The 18591-nt window shown below is 40.0% G+C and overlaps 1 protein-coding gene across 10 annotated transcripts in view; it reads left to right on the top strand.

Annotated features, from left to right (window-relative positions):
• Nucleotides 1-18591, top strand: part of NTNG1 (netrin G1) — a 168732-nt gene that overhangs the window by 89663 nt on the left and 60478 nt on the right. For all 10 annotated transcript variants that reach the window (XM_030032435.2, XM_030032434.2, XM_030032438.2 and 7 more), the window contains exon 4: nucleotides 17014-17186. In XM_030032435.2, coding sequence (XP_029888295.1) covers nucleotides 17014-17186 — 173 coding nt within the window. The remainder of the gene's footprint in view (nucleotides 1-17013; nucleotides 17187-18591) is intronic.

The raw sequence follows: 18591 nt of genomic DNA, 5'->3' as shown, positions 1-18591 counted from the left end.
AATCTCTTGCACATTTTAGGACCACCAAAAAAAGGGCTTACTCCCAGAGAAAAGGTTCTGCAATTTAAAATGGGCTGAGTGTATGCTGTAACAGGAGAGAGGCCTTTTGGAGTGTTGTGCAAATGTTGCTGCAATGCAAACGCAATTAATAGAACACAAAGTCCAGTCTCAATGCCCTCTATACAGGAGCTTCCCCCTAATTCCTAACACATAAAATGTGTACTTTTTTATATCCTCATAAGCTTAGCACATCTTAAAAGAATCCAGGTTTGAAAATTCAGCTGCTATAACTACATTAGGCAAACAGAAGAGGGAAAGAATTGCCGTGAGGCATAGGTGAGACTTCATCCTAAGAGACTTGTAGGCAGCAGCCCAGGGCACTTGTCCTGCCTTGCACCTGCAGGGGCGGGTGCCAATAACACCGGGGGGGGGGCAGCTGTTTTGTCATGGGTGTTACCGGTGTTCGTGGTCTGCAGTGCACACATCTCAAGAGGAGTCTGTTACAGACTAAGACTTTTTTCCCTCATTTTATCAAGTTCTTGATCTTCAGAGGTAGGTCGGCATCTGAAAACACAAGAGATTATCATGAACAGGTAAAACAGACAAAACACAGGAGTGATTTGCGTAGGAAAAAAAAAGGAATAAAAATGTTGTATTCTGAAAGCTACAATCAACTTCCGTTACAAGAAGCTTGGACAGGTGCCAGAAGCTTGTTCCCTTTGTGATATGATTATATGGCCACTAAGTCGTTTGGTTCAGTCAATTTGCTATATATCATGATAAATCTGTATATAGAAGAAAATCCTCAAAGTTCTGCCCTTTTCCTCTCTTGAGGTTTTCTGCCCAACGTGAAAGCAGAGAACAGCTTTAACAAGATCTGGGGACACTTCTAAGTCCTGTGTAATGCTCCCCTCCTGGCTTGTGTAGGTCAACAGGAGGAGATGCTGAGCAGGCACGAGAATAAATGAGGAAAGACAATGAGCAGTACTGATGGGGACAGGAGGTCATGACTGCTGTGGGCACCATCTTAAATCCCAGTGGAGCTGTCTCCTTCCTTCTCTGCAACTCTTTCAGTGTCTAAGCGACAGAACACAGCACTAAAACATATCAGACACAAACACTAACTCCTTCATCCGCAGCAGTATTACTTACGAAAATATTTCCTACTAAAGTGGCCATTATCCTTTCTTCTTGGTTTTGGTTTTTTTATTTGCATAATTCAGGAGGTTTCTGATAATTATGTGCAAGTTCATTAAGGATAAAGCTCTGTGTCATGAAAGAGTTCTTGTTAGGATCCTCTCAGGGCACCTTGTCTCTTCCTACTTGTCAGGTCTTCTGGACAAATCCCTCTTCTTCTTTTCAATGGATGGCAACTCTCTATCAGTGTGCAAACAAAAAACAATTCATTTTGAACAGCGGTCTCCTTAAGTCTGTGCTCTGAAGAATGCTTTAATACAAGGAAGATGTTGTTCACTATCTGACTGTCTATGCCCCCAACAGGATCCTGTCCAATCTTGCTAGATCTATTTCTTGTAATAAGCTCCTGCTTGAGAAATAGATGCTGCTAGACATCCCTGTATTAATGACTTTTTTTTTTAAAATCTACGTTCTTTCTTTACCTGTATCTATCAGTTCTCTAGTATTGTTCATAGAGCTATGTATTATATTTATTTTATATTATATGCATACATTTTACTTCCAGATTAGCTCAAACATTCTTTGAGAATGGAAACAGCCTGTACATTTTCCATTTGAGTTTGAGGCTGAGGAAGCCTGCTTGACATTTAGGGAAAACTGAAAATTTTGTATAGGATTTTAAAAGCTATGTTATACAAGATGGAATTGCAAAGGTTTGTTCTTCAGTATAAACATATACTGATTGTTTTTGTCAGCAGTATTTCACAATTTGCTTTCCCCTATGACAGTCTTATATTATTTGTAACTTGCAATCTATTCCTAGAATTTTCAGTTATAAGAGTTTCCTGGTGGGGGTCACAGAATATGAAGGGAAGTATTGATTTGAAACATTTGAAATATAAATGAAGTTGTTTAGTTCTTCTGGTACATAGAATATTATAGTCACTGGATCAAATTTGACCTCCCAGCATGTCTGTTTTCATAGACAGCAAAAACACGTTCCCAACCCCTCAGTGGACAGTACAGCTCAGTTCTGGCCTCTGTCTGAACGTTCTTTGATTTACCCAGTATTTGTTAAAAACAAACATGAATAATAAATGTTTCAGTGCACTTGAAGCCAAAAACGATCACTATTTTATTCTAGTCCTGACATCAGGTCAGAATCTTAAGACTTTGCTTTGAAACTACCGGTCCTTTGTCACTTAAACTTAGAGTAATACCAAAGCAGTATCATCAACCCCATTTCTCAAAGATGTACGCAAAGTCCCCTGTCCCATGTCACGTGAGTTTGGGGCTAGGGCAAGCATTAAACCCAGCAGCAGACCTGTTTTAGCACTGGGGGAAAACCAGTCAGCATTGGTGGTACTGTGATGGGCAAGTGTACGTGCATGTCCATACAAGTCTCCCACTCGCTGCTCCAAGGCCAATGCCAGAAGCCAGGTCTCCTCTCCCGTTCCCATCTGAGGTCTAAGAGCTCCTTTCCAGCTGCATCTGATAAGTGAATAGGACTGCCTAGCTCTGGCCACCCACTTCTGAGAAGACCAGGTCATCCATTAGGAGTCATACCCACAGACCATCTATTAATTTACTACATTCAGATTTTTCTTTGGTAAAAAGCCAGTAAATTTGACCCATGATATCATCTATCTCAAGCTTTCTCATACTAAAGAGCATTTGTAATTTTCCCATCTTTGTATAATTCCACTGACTTTAATAAAACATAATAAAATGTTTGCAGAATTTAGCCTGTTTAATGGCTTCAAGATAAAAATAAGTGTCTGTAATTAAACAGTAGTCACATGGTATTTTTTAAAAAGAACACAAGCCTTCTCTACATGAAGTCAGCAACTGAAATGCAGTAGGTGAAAGAAGAAATGTTTTCTCAATTTAAAAAGAAAAGATACAGTTAGAACTTTATTTCCTGAACCGTTTAAAATTAGTCCCAGCAAATAGTTTCATTGTGCTGTGTTGTTATACCAACAGAGCTAGAGATAAGATGACCCAATAGCTCTTTTTCAGTATCTAAGTTAGCTATGGATGCTAAGTTGCTTTTGGCATACTTCAAAACACTATGCACAGACACAAACTGCTCACTTTTCATCTAGCTTTCTTCAGCAAGAGAAAGGATTAGTATTTTTGAAGTATAAATTATTCACAGAAGACACTTCTGTCAGGGATGGCTAAAAGTATCTTCAGAATTCAACCCACATTAATAAATACTTTTGACTAATTTTTTTGAAAACTCAAGGCACGATTTTTCCCTTGGAAATATTTTTGTTCAAAAAATTGTCAAAAATAATTTCTAAAAGGGGATTTAAAACCTGAAAATAAAACTACACATTTCATTTGACACAAATGATTTTTTTCCCCCCAGTTTTTTTCAGTTCAGTCAGTGAACTGAAAAATCAATTATTCACACGACTCTACTGGCAAATAATTCTTATCAAAATAATTCCAGAGGGAATTATTCTGTGACAAGGAGCTTATATTGTATGGAATTTAAAAGTTAAAAGATTGGGGCTAGCGTGATAAACAATGAGAAACGTTCTGTTCATTTTTCTCACTTTTCTCTTTCAAATTACGACGAGAAAAAGCAAAAAAAGAGAAGCAAAAAAAGAGAAACAAAAAAAGATCTATATATTTTAAAGCGGATTTAGAGTGTCTGGTTTGGTAATAAGAAGCTGCCAATTCCCAATTATTTTAGATGGAGCCATGAGGCCTAAGCATTTTGAAAATCAACTCTAACGAAACACAAGAAAACACCAGAACAAAACCACTTCTTGAAATATTTAGTCAGCTTCATTTGCTCTGAACAGTTCGTTATGCACCCTCGACTTCGATAGTTTAATCATGAATACCTCGGAACACACTCCAGAAAAGAATATAGCTGCCTCGTGCCTCATAATTATCCTTAAAGTTCAAGTTCAGCAACAAGATTTTTCAAAAAGAGAGCAATTAACCTGCCCTTGCAGTAAGCACATTCGTCTCCTTAGCCCTTATGAGAGGCATTGAAGGGAGGGGCCGTCAGGCCCCGGCAGAGCGCGATGGCTGGGACACCAGCACCCGTGCCCACAGCAACCTGCCCGGTGCTTCCCTCTTTCTGATAACTATGGCAGCACTGCAGAGGGAGAGAGGTGGTTTTCCTAAATGTCCAGTCAGTGCCTAGAGTTCATATTGAAAATTAAAGTGTGCTTTTATCAACTGTTCTTTACCTTTCCCTCACACTTCTCCTGTAAAACAAGACAGATAAAAGAAAGGAAATCTGATTTTGAAGTACCTGTCTTTTTAAAGCTCTTAAGTCCTGGGCTTTTCAGGGACTGTTAGGTTGTGTGTAACTATATTAACAGAACTTAACTGGAACAAGAACTTAGATCTTTGTTCTTTATGTGTGCTTTATTGCTGGTTGTGCGTATTGGTGGTACACCTGGAGCAAAAGGTGGCCAAAACATGTAGCAAAAAAACCTAAGGATATGTTCAATAGTGCTTTTCTCTTTGGAGAAAATGCCAACTTCTTTCTGGCAGTTTTCAAAGAGAGGTAACTGGGGTCTCCTAATGAGCTGCCTGAAGCTTTCCTGCCGTCTCCTACCTCTTACTCCGACTCTGCTTCCCTGGCACATCCTGCGTGGCTCCTGTCGCTGCAGGAGCCTGCCCAGCCAGGTGTTTCGTAGGAGCCACCATGAGTTGGGTTGAACCAGCCGCTCTGACAGGGCTAGACAACTTCTGTAAATGATTCTGATTTGCATTTGGTTTTCTCTGAAATATGACTTGTCTTCTTCTTGGAAACAAATCTTTCCCTGGCCTCTGTGTTTGTTTGCAAGGGAGGTGGAAGTCTCCTCGGGGCTTTGTTGGATTTGTAAAATCCTCGCACCTACAGATAAACTTTGCAAGAGGGCTTAAAAGCAGAGCTGGTCACAGCAGATGCCTATCAGAGAATGAGCAGGGGAGGAGAAGGTTCCTCACTAAATCCTGATACTAGGACCCACAGGACAGCCCTTCCTGTTACTGACTGCAGTAGGAACAGGACCAAGCTATTAATTGCATTAAAGCTATCAGAAAGGTCTCACTTTTGCAAGTGAAACCTGGTATCCAAGAGGAGACATACGTAGGGTGGGCTATTCTGCACCTTTTCTGTGCCTATGTGCAGGGATCCCACCCTTATGGCTGCTGCAGCTGCACGGGGGGTCCAGTCTTCGCTGGCTGCAAAGGGACACCCAGTGAGGACAGTGGTGGCGGCATGCCTCTGCGCCGAGTTAGGGCTTACATCGACTGTTCCTCCCGGGGTGTTTCTCAGAGTAGCACAAGGCATACTTTCTCTCCCTTGGAAACAGCCCATACCCCACTCTTCCATATATACCGTTGCTGCCGCAGTAACTACTGGGGCACATTCGAGCCTTTAAATGAGTCCATAGGAGGTCTCTTAAACAGAAATGCTTTAAAATCTTTTGAAAAGAGCAGCAGATGTACTGCTTCACAGAACTGGTTTCCCTGGTGCCAAATTCTGTGCACACCATGGATATTTTTATGCTGCTTTTCTCTATTATAGTCGTCAAAAAGTTATTGAAATCAGTATGAAATTAACCTTGCTTGTTTCTCATGTAGCAGAAATGCTGCTCCCGTGACAACGGCTCATGAAAATACTTTGTTCCCTACTGTGACACAATAGGTGCTACACCCTGAGTCTTTCTCTAAGCTTAAAGTAAAGATATTTCTGCTTTGGCCAGGTCTGTCCAACATTAATCATGGACATGAATTTGTAACAGCTCACTTGGGGTATCGCTGCATGCGAGAATAAAACTTCTCCCATTGCAGAGAGTTAAGTAACATTTTTGAATGGCATTGTAAGCATGTCCACTTGGATGGTAATTTAACGACCACAATTTTAGACCTCCTACACAACAAATTGTTCCTTTTCAGTGTTGTACTGTTGAGAAAAAGAATTCAGGGTACCAGCTGGCAGCTGATACTGTGAAATAGTACTTACAAATAAAGACAAGAAGTTTGGTGTAATCGCTAGCATCTTAGAGCAGCTTTCTCGGGATTGCTGCTGAGCAGATGTAAGACTGGTATTAATTAAATTAAACCCAGAAAAATTGGTCTCTCAATAAACTTAAAAGTGGTGATGCACATTAATGCAATGCCAGGAATTTCAAATTTAATGTTCAAATTTGTATCAGGAGAAAAGAGAAGAAACAGTGACTCCTAAAGACTTCTTAACTTTCATTTTTAAATTTGTAAGCTATAAAACTGCAGTGATATATTGCTGCACCTTTCATCTGAGGTTTGTGTGTCACATTCTTAACGATCTAGCAGGTTGTGGTACAGACTTTTACAACTGCTGTGATATAGTGGTTAAATTCTGCCTGGTGGTATTATAGTGATTAAAACAGAAGGTGTGTCTAGGGTATCTGTTGGTGCGTATTGACTTCTTGATATTGACTTACTGCCCAATGGATGGATTGCAAACTAAGGCTGGCTAACCAGGACATTGGACAGCAGCAAAAAAATTAAAAATAACAAAAACTTTGCATCCTTAATATCCTGATGGCAATGGGCAGTAGTCCAACCTCAGCCAGCACGTGCCTTAACTTTTTTCCACCATCAGACAGATAATGAAAGGGTACTGCCAAGCAGATCGCATTATTCCAGCTGGTGGACAGCGAGCTGCATTCTTGTCCCGGTAGCCCTTCTGTCTCTGATGCATCAAACAGTATGGGCAGCTGAGGATATTCGGGTTTTTATAGTCTCCTAGTTTTTCTTGATATTTAAAACAAACCAATTAAAACACATGTGATACATCATGACAACTCAGAACACCTAAGCTGTGTAGTACCTCTGCAACAGATGTGCTTCCCACTCTGCCATCCCATCTATGTATCAAGACATTGATTGCTGTGTGAAGTACAGCAACTTAGTAGGTGAGACCAAAGGGGTTCCAAGAAAGAAGGACGTTTTCAAGTGGAAGAGAAGGAAAAAGAAAAACTAATTGTGACACTGAAGTACTTAGAGTTTACATCCACTGCTTTTCTCCATTCTTCAGTGGTAGTCTGGGAACCTACCAAAACTATCACTAGTGTTAAATGATCAGTTGGTAGCACTAGAAGAAACTGTCATTATTGATCTTCATCTTAACAAGAGATTTTGCTTCCTCTCTGGGAGAGACATGATTGCCATGGTCCCCGTTCAGCATCCTTCACATAGATAAGAAAAGCTTCCTATTTCTGAGGTTAAAGATTAGATCAAAATAGTTTCATGGAAACAATGTAAAATACCAGCATCCTACCTTCTCAGCAGTCATGTCCCTAAAAGCACATCAGACCCGGGCTTCTTAACCTCCGCTGACTACCAGTTTCCACCCCATGTTTGTTCAAGATCTTGGGCCTGCCATTCAAAATGATAAAGAGGTTATCTGCCCTTATCTAAAAATAAAGCCACTGAGCCTAGGATAATATGAATGAAAGCTGGAAACAAATTAGGCCACATTTCAGACAGTGTGAACTAACATAAATTCATTGATTCTACTGGAGCCAGATGGATTTACATCAGCTAAGAATCTGGCAAACTGTGTTCACGGGTGAAACTATTTGCAGAACATGCTGCTGGCAAACTCTAGCAGATTCCACAGCCACTCTCTTTATTGACACTTTTCCATGAAAACTAATATCTCTGAAGAAAAAGCAAAAATTAGTATTTGGGAAGGCAATGGAAGTTAGTTCTCTACAGCAGCTAACAGCAGCTATATTTTCAGACAGATCTATTTCAGCTTTAACACTTAAAGAATGTGAAATGAAAATTAGAAAAAGCATTTGGCCATTCCACTTGGCTAGGTGTATCTAAGTATGTAATATTAAGGAAAGGTGGGGGTGGGGGGGTATGTGGTAAACTGAAATAACTCGGACTCAGAATTAGCTGTTCTGTCTACTAGGCATAAGCATCACTGGATTATTTTTAGACTTTGGACCTAAGAGACTGAAGTAAGTCTGAATGTTTTCATATCTGTTGGTCTGTAACTTTTTTTTATCTAGCCAAGAAATCAGAAGTTTCAAATACTTAACTACTGAGGTGTTTGTAAGAGGTTTAAAAGGTTACTGCCTCCTCCTTTCTATGTTTGAGTTCTGAGCATTGCTGATCTAGCCTGTAAACATTTTCAGTTGCCTCTGTTTGTTTGGAAAGATGCATCTAGTAGAATACTGCATTTCAGAAACATTTACAGTTTATTTGGCAAGGTAAGGTTGCTTGTGGCCCTCAGTCTGAAAGGGGCTTGGGGAGAGGAGTGGCGAAGCCAAAAGGACCTGCCCCACTAACGTTTGGCTTCAAAAGGGAGACAGTACACATCTATCAGACAGCATACTGATCAAATACAGATTGAGATATAAATGGATCAGTAGTGATCCTGTAGTTCTTGTTCATATTGACTGGCATTTAACTTGACAGTAGTTCCCATTTATATAATCAGAATATACAGAAATGTTTACTGGTGTGCGAACACAATGAATCTTATTAACAAGTTAATATTTAAATTTAGCACTTGTGTACTCTTATTGTTGGGCTGGCTTAGTGCAAACAGTGGGCAATTCCATGCCCTGCATGAGTTCTGTGAGTCTTGGAAAGTCCTCGCTCCTGTGGGAAAGGGAATTATGCTGCCCTTTTGGACTTTGTTTTCTTTTTTAATTTCAAACTCTCCGAACTGCTTGGAAGTAGGCCACTGAGAAAGCAAAGCACACATGCTCTCTGTGCCTGGGTTTTGCTGTTCCCCACTAGATATATTATATTCAGCTAAGGGAGAATAAGAAGCTATTTTCCCCAATTTTCCATACTGCCTGTGGGAATCTAATTCAATTTCCTCCCAAATTTAGCAGCAAAAACTAAACAGTAAAGAATAGAGTTGAAGAGGCTTCTGTAAATCTCTAGATTCTAAGGTACTAAGGTGCAGCAGGATTACTGAGCACAGGTTAAACTTCTTTTCTAGCCACAAAGCTACTTACAGATTTAAGAAGCTTAAAAACCTGATCCAACATTAGTCCTTGCTTTGTAAATGAAAGAATAATATATCTACCTATACAAAGTTATATTTGTTATTATTGAATTTTTTTATCCTTTATTATTGATGTAGCCCTATTCCACAAAGGAATCTTTTTTTTTTGGTGGGAGATTATGATGTATTAGATAACAGGGAAAGGGACAGGGGAAAAGACTGGTGACCAAATACATTTCCAGAAATAAACAAATGAAAGAAAGGACTCACACTTCATTACTCCCACTACAGTGGCTACATTTTACCAGCAGACCACAGGGGTCTTATTCATAACTTCCAGAAAAAGATGTAGTGCCTTTTTTGGACTTGGATTCCGTACAGAAACGTGGACCTGAGATATTCATATGGCTCAAGAAATACTGAATAAAAACCAGAATTTACTTTCCTGCTTCACGTGAGCTGGAACATTTGTTCAGCAGACCTACTTGCAGCCAGCAACCCATGCCATTTTCTGATTGCCAACTGTCCATAGTTTTTTTGACCGTTTTAGCTCAGAATTTCTTCAGATGGGTAGTCCCTGCAGTGAGCACTGGTAGCTTAGATTGTAGTAATTATCTTGTTACCTCTTTTATGTGTGTGTTCTCACTGTCTGTTCCATCCTTGCAGAAATAAATTGGCCAGCAATCATTTTATTTCTTCACAACAGTGTCCTTTAGACTTGTTTTCATCCCCACAAAATCTGCTTCAATAGTAAAGCTGTGTAGGCATCTATTTAAGCTTTGGAAATTAGGATAAGGACCAGCATACTTTGGTTTTTTGACATGACATGGAAAAATCCTATGATATAACGAATAATAATATTCAGCATCTGTGATGTTTCTGAGAATGTGCGCCTCTATGAAAAGATGTTCCACTGGTTATATTTAAAGGAGAAACAGACTTATCTAAGTATTTTCATGATGTTTACCTTGTACACTCAATGGTGCAAGAGTTTTGTCACTTACCTGTTGTCCTGGTTTCGGCTGGGACTCCGCACTTAAAATGTATTTGCAACATGGAATTTTTGTCTTTGTCTACATTGTATTAGAAAAATAATCTCACTGGTGAAGCTGCCTCAAGGTCATTAGTAAGCTTGAGAGGCATAATGTAGGTGACAGCCTTAACACGTTTGATGTCACACTAAACACGGCCAAGTCCTTTAGGACAACTGTGACAAGGTACTGGAAGTAGTTGCTAGCACTGGGGAGCTGACTAAGGCTCCTAACATTGCTAACAGTGTTTTAAAATGCCTAATTAAAACTGTGCGGGGATAGTATTTTATGTTGTGTGTGCATCATGTTGTGTGGGCAGTAATGTGAAGAGCAAACATGCCAACTCCTCTGCAAGCTCAGGCTTTGCTTACCTGAGAGCAGAGACCTGACTCATGGCATGTGAAAGTGAAGAGTCTGTGCAGAGGGCTTACAAGTTGGTTTTAGGTTGATTTTCTAAACTTTGGTGATGACCTAGAATGATCCAAAGATGTATCTAAGTGAGGAACATATGGCTAGTCGTTAAAAATGTATCAAAGAGCTTCTCTTGTCTGTCTTTCTCATGAATGATCTCTTCAACATAAATGATCCCCTCATGTGACCCCCCAGTCTGTTGGTTGGCACTCACATACAAGAGCACCAGCATGCTATTAGCAATTACCTTAGCGATATTTACAGCATTTTAATGTCAGTTGTCTGTATGTAAATAGAGTCTGTGTGGAACACGGCACGCCCGGGGCTCCTGCTCCCACTACAACAGCACTGCTCCTTCAACATGCCAGAGTGCTTCCTGCGCCTTATGTAACTGCCAAAAATATCATTTCAATTGCTTTATGACAAAATAATGAGTCTGTCAAAGATGAGTGGTCAGAAAAACAAATTTGTCCTCCCACACAATTAGAGTTTATAGTGTTGGACAGCAATATCAATCTCCAGTGATTCAAAATTGAATTTGCACGTTGCAGGAAAATGTGTTCTTGTGTGTGCTGTAACCAGGCTGCTTAGCAGGAAGAGTCCTCGCAGGTTGAACTGGAAAGATGGAAATGAGCTGAGCTCATGTGGAAACATCAGGATGGAAGTTTCCAAATACATTAAGTGTTGTGGGGACGTGACATTCACTTCCACAAGCTCAGTCCTGACAGAGCTGCTCCCACAACGATCAACAAAAAAAGTCTGGAAAAACTGTCACCAAATATAACAGGCAGACAACTGCTCCCTTCAGGTATAAAGCCGTTTCAAGCCCTGCAATCTCCCTGCACATAACTTAATTTCTCATGGAGTTGTTGATACTTATAATCATGGGCTTCAGACATTCTTTGTAAAAACGTACAAAGATTAGACCTCAGCAATGCCATTTATGGTGAGCATATACTGTATCTCAAAACTGCACTTTGCCCTTAACATTTGCTTTATCCTTACATGGGATTTTGCCCTTAGGCTGTTTGCCAGTGCAGTGCAAAGGCTGCAGCATACATCCTCTTACATTTGCCACACCTTAACCTGTATTCTCAAACCTGCTCTACTTATTACAGCTCCCTCAATCATCCCTTCTCAGTACACATGCAAACCCACTTGGCATGCCAAGCAGCTGCTACCCACCCACTGCTACCCAGTAATTGCATTTCTGGGCATGTGTACGTAATACCTTGTAAAGCACTTTGACTTTTTTCTTTGTATTTCAAGAAACTATATAGGCATCTGGAACACTCAGTACACGGGATGTGGAAGCAGTTTTTTAGGTTTTTCAGAACTTCTGCATTCTTATACATGCAGCCAAAGTGACCACATTCTTCTAATGGAAGCATCTACAAGGGCTATACAAAAATTTGTGTTTAATGTGCTTTGTATGTAAATCCAATTAAGCCTTCTGTTACTATCTCAGATTTAAAGCAGTAACAGCTAGGAACAGCCTTTAAAAGCAAGTATTTAAAGAAGTTACAAATGGTACCTAGGATTTTCAGTAATAATTTATCATCATGGATATTCACATAAGGTAACAAAATATTTCCTTACCTCTGAAGCAGAAAAGGTAATCTTCCTTAAGAAAGAGACAAGGCAGATGAAGGACTTTGAACTTGGACAATCTTCCATAGGAAGCTGATGTCCACATTCTGACAGTGATCTGATAGGAGCCCAAGTCAGCTACCAGACCAGTGGTGCTCAGCTGATTCACAGTTACCTGAAATGCCTAAGGTCCAGGCTCTACTGCTTTGTTTTCACACTGCTCACAATCCAATATATCTCATCGCAAGAGTGGTTCTCTCATGGTCTGTCTGGATGGTACTTTTACCTAAATAGTCTTCTTTCTGTAACCTTAAATATTTCAATTTTCCTTACTGCTTATCCCACAGATAGAAGTAGCTTTTTATTGTACTCTAGTCATCTCTCAGCCCCGCTACACACGTTTACCTCTTTCATTCATCCAGAGAAGTCTGTCCCTCAAGCACAACAGGCATTTCTCGTCTTTGCAGAAGTCTCTGAGATTGTCCATACATACACTCTGATGAGGTCCCTGGGACAGATTGCCCAACTCCTAGTGCAGCCTTCCTAAAAAACCAAAAGAATACAAAATATTATTTCCTTGTTCCAGTAAAAATGTCTCTCCACATACAGCACAGAATTTGGTATTGGCTTACTTCTCCCCAGACACAGTACCTTCCAAATTATGTTCAGTTTGCTTTCCTCAGTTGCTTTTTGTTCTCTTTCAGTTTTAGCACTGTCTGCATTTTACACTCATTCAGTATTCAGCTACATCCTTGATTTGCTGTGGAAATCATGATTAATCTCTCTGAATTCTGTGAAGTGACCTCAGCGAAAAATTGGTGCAAACGAGAAGAGAATCATAGCCTCAGTGGTTCAATCCTCTGAATGTCTTTTTTCTGCTAATGGTTCTGCTCTTTTACTCCCTATGTATAGTTAGTGACACCAACAAGAACTCCGGTTTAATCTCTTCAGATTTCATTAATCTACAGGGTTTTTTTCATACGTATAACACTAATGATCATAAACCAAACCCAACTTTATGTTGCCTATACACTAAGAAGGCAAAAGTAATGTTTTTTGCCACACATTGTCTGACCTTTTGTGGTTTGGGTCTTTTTTTTAAAACATTTCTTTTTGTGCCCACTTTAACTAGCTCTCATTAAATCTACATTTGACATTTTTAATATAAATGTATTTTTTTACCTTGATGTTTGATCTTTAGCTAGTCTTGCAGAAAACCACAGTGACCACATTTGTTCCTTACTTTCTTCTCCTTGGAAATTGTACACAGCTAAGTTTGAATTATTCTGAGCGGTTTTAGGATTATTCAGCATGATAGGCTCTTTTTTTTGCTCAGTCGTTAATGTTAGGTTTTGACTATCTATTCTCTGCCCGCAAAGGTTTTAGATCAGTCCTTTATTTTTTCAGTGATCAAATTTGTTTTTTTCTCTCATTCACTTTAAATCATACTCCTAGAAGGCTACACCTCTCTCCCCATTGCTGGGGTATTTGGGGGGGTGGGGGGGGGGGGGAGGGGGGGCGTTTCATTGGAGGGTAGTAGAAATTTTGCTCTCCTTTCTCTTAAACATGGTATTATTTGGAATTTTCTTTTAAGGCAGGGTGCAGCATTCTGGGAGATTCTGCTGGGAAGGCTTTAAAAAATACATATTAAACATCTAAATAAGTTAATTTGCAGAGAGGCATTGACTGAATGAATCTGTGATTATTCTACCGGTTTAGGGCAGGAAGAGCCGTTTAGCAATTCCTCCATTTAGGAAGCTAAGTGTCTAAAATGTCCCTACATTGTCTGGTTTGTGTGTATTTGTTCAGAATGCCCCTATGAGGGCTCATTGTTTTAAATCTCAGTTAATAGGGTTTTAAAATTTGACAGAAGATCCCCAACTACTTCTACAAGAAAATGCATTTTGCTAGTTTTGTGAAAACCTGTATTTGGCACAAACATAGACCTCCAAAATCTGTAGTTTTCCTTTGTCTGTTGGAGCTTGGCGGCTAAAATCGCAGAAGATGTCTCCTGCAGAAAGCCTGCCCATTGCTGTATTGCGTGGGCCCTGCCATGTGGACCACAGAACAGCTACCATGGCATGATGCCGCAACTCTGGGCTGAGAAGCACTTCCTTTGCAGCAATCTTGCCCTAAGAAGTTAAAAAAATGGGCACCAGAACCAGCAGCAGAGCTATTCCGTGCTGTCCATGCTCTCTTGCCTGGGAAATAAGGAAAAGGAGGAGGCACCCTATGAAGAGATGGATCACAGTGGAGTTAGGGAACATGGGAAATAAAAGGAAATCAATATGCATGAGAATTTATGGGAATTGTTTGTGTATGCCTATATACATCCATACATATAAATACATGCATGTGTTTTGTATATATATAAAGAGACGTGGGACTGGATAGAAGCAGAGGGAAATGGAGAAGGCCAGAATCTGCCCAAGACTCTTAACCACACAAGCAAAATTGAAGAAGGGTCTTTCTCTTCAGGAACATATGACAAGAGTAGCACCTAAGAAGTGCAAACAGACTTTGCACAAGGTTTTCTGACACACCCATTCTTTACTTTCAGGTGCTTATTAAAAGAGCTGTGCACATTTACCAATTAGCAGATGTACCAACATTTATTTTCCCCCACCTCATTTCCCCTACCAGTCTGCAGGACCCTTTCAGAGCCCTAGGAACTACAGCTTTCCTCAGAATCAGCTGGCTTTTTCTTCCTGCCCAGATCAGTTTGCTGCCTCTGACACTGATAAGTCCCTCTAATAAAACAAAGATCTCCCCCTGAAAGAAATCCAGTCGGTTCCTCTCTCTCTTTGTCGTGGTTTCAGCCCAGCCGGTAACAAAGGACCACGCAGCCGCTCGCCCACTCCTCCCGCCCCCTCCGGTGGGATAGGCGGGAGACGGAGGAGAGAAAAGAAAAAAAACTGGAACCTCGAGGGTTGAGATAAGGGCAGTTTACTGGGACAACGCAAAAAAAAAGTTACAACAACGGTACTAATGAAAGAGTATACAAAAAAAAAGAGTGATGCACAGTGCAACTAACTGCTCACCACCCAGGACCCGACGCTCCGCCACTTCCCCCACCGAAAGTCGAGAGCAGGAGAGCCCTCCCCCCGGCCCACTCCCCATGTATATACTGAGCATGATGTCACATGGTATGGAATAGCTCCTTGGCTAGTTCAGGTCAGCTGCCCCGGCTATGCCCCCCCACCTCCCAGGTTCCTGTAAAAATTAACTCTATCCCAGCTGAACCCAGGACACTCATTTATTCTAGTGACTCCACAGTCTCTCCTGCTTCATTCTCCTCTGACTCTTATTTTTTGGTCTTGTCATTATTGTGTATCTCTCCCGTTTGGGAGTCTTCCATTTTCATATTCCTGTGGACAGTAAAACCACCCGTTACTTTTCTTAATAGCAGTGCCATTTACCAAAATCTTCAATCTCTACGTGAATAGGCATATCTCATCCACTGACACCCAGACAGGCATCTTTCATTCTACAGCGGCTAGCCATTGAAAATTTACTTTACAACTGATGTAGTCTTTAAGCATCAATATTGTGGAAATGATATAAAAATTAATCACACTTTCTTTTGTCTAGCATATTCAATACATTTTGGTAATTTCAATTGAAAAGGTGCTGAACCTGTTTTTCTTTAGAATGAGCATTGCTCAAATAACAGCAGTTTCATCTGCCTCATTTGTAGCATTGAGGAGAATGCTTCACTGTCTACTGTATTACAGGTTCTTGTGGATTTTGTCCAGCAGCCACTTATGACAACTGCAAGCTTGTTTTACCCTGGGGATATATATGTATGTGGCCAGTTGCTTCAGGTCATATTCCTTCCAAATGGAAGTCAGCTTGACAGCTGTTAATTTGCACTTGGCCATTCCATGTGTTGTTTTGCTCTAATTATTGGTCACTGTATGGAACAGGTGACAAATACCCACATGAGAATCCTTTAAATCACTAGATGTACAATCATTAGGAAAACAAACAGAGAGGGACGTTAAATACTAGTTTTCTCTCCAGCCCCAAACAGAAACAGATTTTAGCCAGTTTTGACATCTATTGGAAAGGGATGGAAAGAGGTGACAATAGCTTCCTGTTTATGAAACTAGCTTCTCATTCTGTAAGTATCCTAGTTTCAGGGAAAGAGGGGAATTTAAGGAAAATACAATTATTCTAAGACCAGATGCAGAATCTGGTTTATCTAATGATTTTGTCACAAGGTTTGATTAGGTGTTCTTTCCTAAGTAAAACTAAATATGCCTACCAAAATATTTCCCCTGACCTTCAGCTACTACAGCTATGTCAAATTAAAGCAGGCAAAAAAAATTTTCCTTTCTGAGCAAGAGAGTACTTGCTGAACAAGAATGGCAAAACACCATTATAGTGAGCTTCCCTTGTACTGAAGTGTGGCATAGCAGAGTATATTTAATTGAAGTCTGTTTTCTCAGACTCCCAGGGCCTAATATGGATCTTAATTTGGGCCAGGTTCTCCAAGGACATAAGCAGAGAACTTGTTTTGTTCCTGGGAGTAGTGAGTAATGCTTGAATTTTTGCAAGATTATAGACCTGTCTGTAGTGAAAATTATGAATAATTTAGTTGATCTCAGTGGAGCTGTGTTAGTGAAAATAAGAAAAGATTCAGCATCTTGGAGTCTTGCAAAATTACTGCTTTTAGACCTGTGCAAGCTGAAGATATTACAACATGCTATTTGAGTGATGTCTTGTAAAGCATGCTAAAACAGTGATACAGACACAACACATGGAAATAGAGTGGCTGCCATAGGACATGCTTTACCAAGACTTAATCTGAATTTAAACTCACCTCTAAATAATATCCCACTTTTTTTTATTTTTGCCTTTTAAAAATAGGTGTAAGTGCAACCTTCACGCTACTGGCTGTAAAGAAGAAAACAAAAGACTACTTTGTGAATGTGAGCATAACACAACTGGCCCAGACTGTGGAAAATGCAAGAAGAATTACCAGGGCCGACCGTGGAGCCCTGGTTCTTATCTGCCTATACCTAAGGGCACTGCTAATATCTGTAAGTAGTTCTGTATAATAAGGATATTTCATTATTAGAATTCTGCCCCGTATCGTGGCTCTGAAGGAAGATTAATGCTGGCAAAAGTTTGTCATTTCTTTATGACCCAGTGCATATAACTGGACAAGGTGTCAAATTGTAAGTGTTAATTGTAAGTATGCATCATCTGTGCTCTCACATGTTCTTGCATGAGAACTGCATGTTTGTATCCATAGACAAATCCCTCGCCCCTGCACAGAAGGGGCTGAGGAATGAAAAAATTAGGACCCTTCACGTAAAAATCACACACGGAGGAGAGAAACCAGTGGGAATATCTGCAGTACTGCTCCAGCCATGGTGCCCTCAGCTCTCCATTCATACATCCTTATTGCCCTAAGATTCAAAACCACCTCAGTTCAATGTGTGAGATGAGGTCCTTGCTCATTTTTTGTCCTTTTAAGAAAGTTAAAAAATCTCAGACCAAATTTTTCCAATTAATAACTAAAGATCTAAAGGTTGGTAAAGGAAGTTTTTACCTGACGTTGACCGCAGTCCAGATTCACGTGCACCCTTTTAGATCATTGTAAGTGTTGAAGGGGGAAAGCAAGGGCAAAAACCTGAGTGTTTATATCTGCTTGTTTCCAGCTAATAGCCATTCAACAACACACATACTCACTATTCCAGCATGCTTTCATATTATCCAAAGGAGGTTATTGACAGCTGCATTTCCTGGTCCTGGACAGGAGTGGGTCAAAAAAACATGGTGCTGAAAGAGAGGGCATGAAGACAAGCATGAGTATGAGTTCTTCCTTTCATGAATGTATGAAATAATACACAGTGATTCAAAATCCTCCTGAACTGAGTTAACAGACTTAAATTCCTTTGAAGAAAGGATTGAAGAAGATGAGGTTAAATCACCAAACCTTTTGACAGAAGTTACTAGCTTCTTTTAAGAAAAGAGCCCACAGTTTTGCCCTGATTAAAAGCAAAACATTCATTTTAGAATATTAGAATATAACAATTTACTGAAAAGTTATTTGGCAGAAACAGAGCTATGTACTGCAGTTGAATGGAAAGTTTAAAACCAGGAGCAATGTGCAATGCTCAGAATGTTATCTAAGACTTCAAAGCAGCAGCTGTGAAGAATCAAAACTCAAAAATGAATATCATAGGAAGCAGGACCTTATCAAGTTAAATGTGAGAGTAATAGACCAAGTAACAAACCATGAAGTGTGGGGGCATGAAATTATGATAAAATTCTTACTGAGCAGAAAAAAATGAACTTCCAAAAAGCAGGGGAGAAACATTTTGTAAGAGTATTCACTTTTTCACATGTAATAAAAAGTGAGTGTGGCTCACGGAATTAATACTTTAAAGCTTTGTTCAGAAAAAATGGTGAGATTTACTAGGTTGGTTTTATTTATAT

Source organism: Aquila chrysaetos, chromosome 12 (genome assembly GCF_900496995.4).
Source record: "Aquila chrysaetos chrysaetos chromosome 12, bAquChr1.4, whole genome shotgun sequence".
Taxonomy (NCBI): domain Eukaryota; kingdom Metazoa; phylum Chordata; class Aves; order Accipitriformes; family Accipitridae; genus Aquila; species Aquila chrysaetos.
The sequence above is the reverse complement of the archived record's forward strand: the minus strand, read 5'-3'. Positions and strand labels throughout refer to the sequence as shown.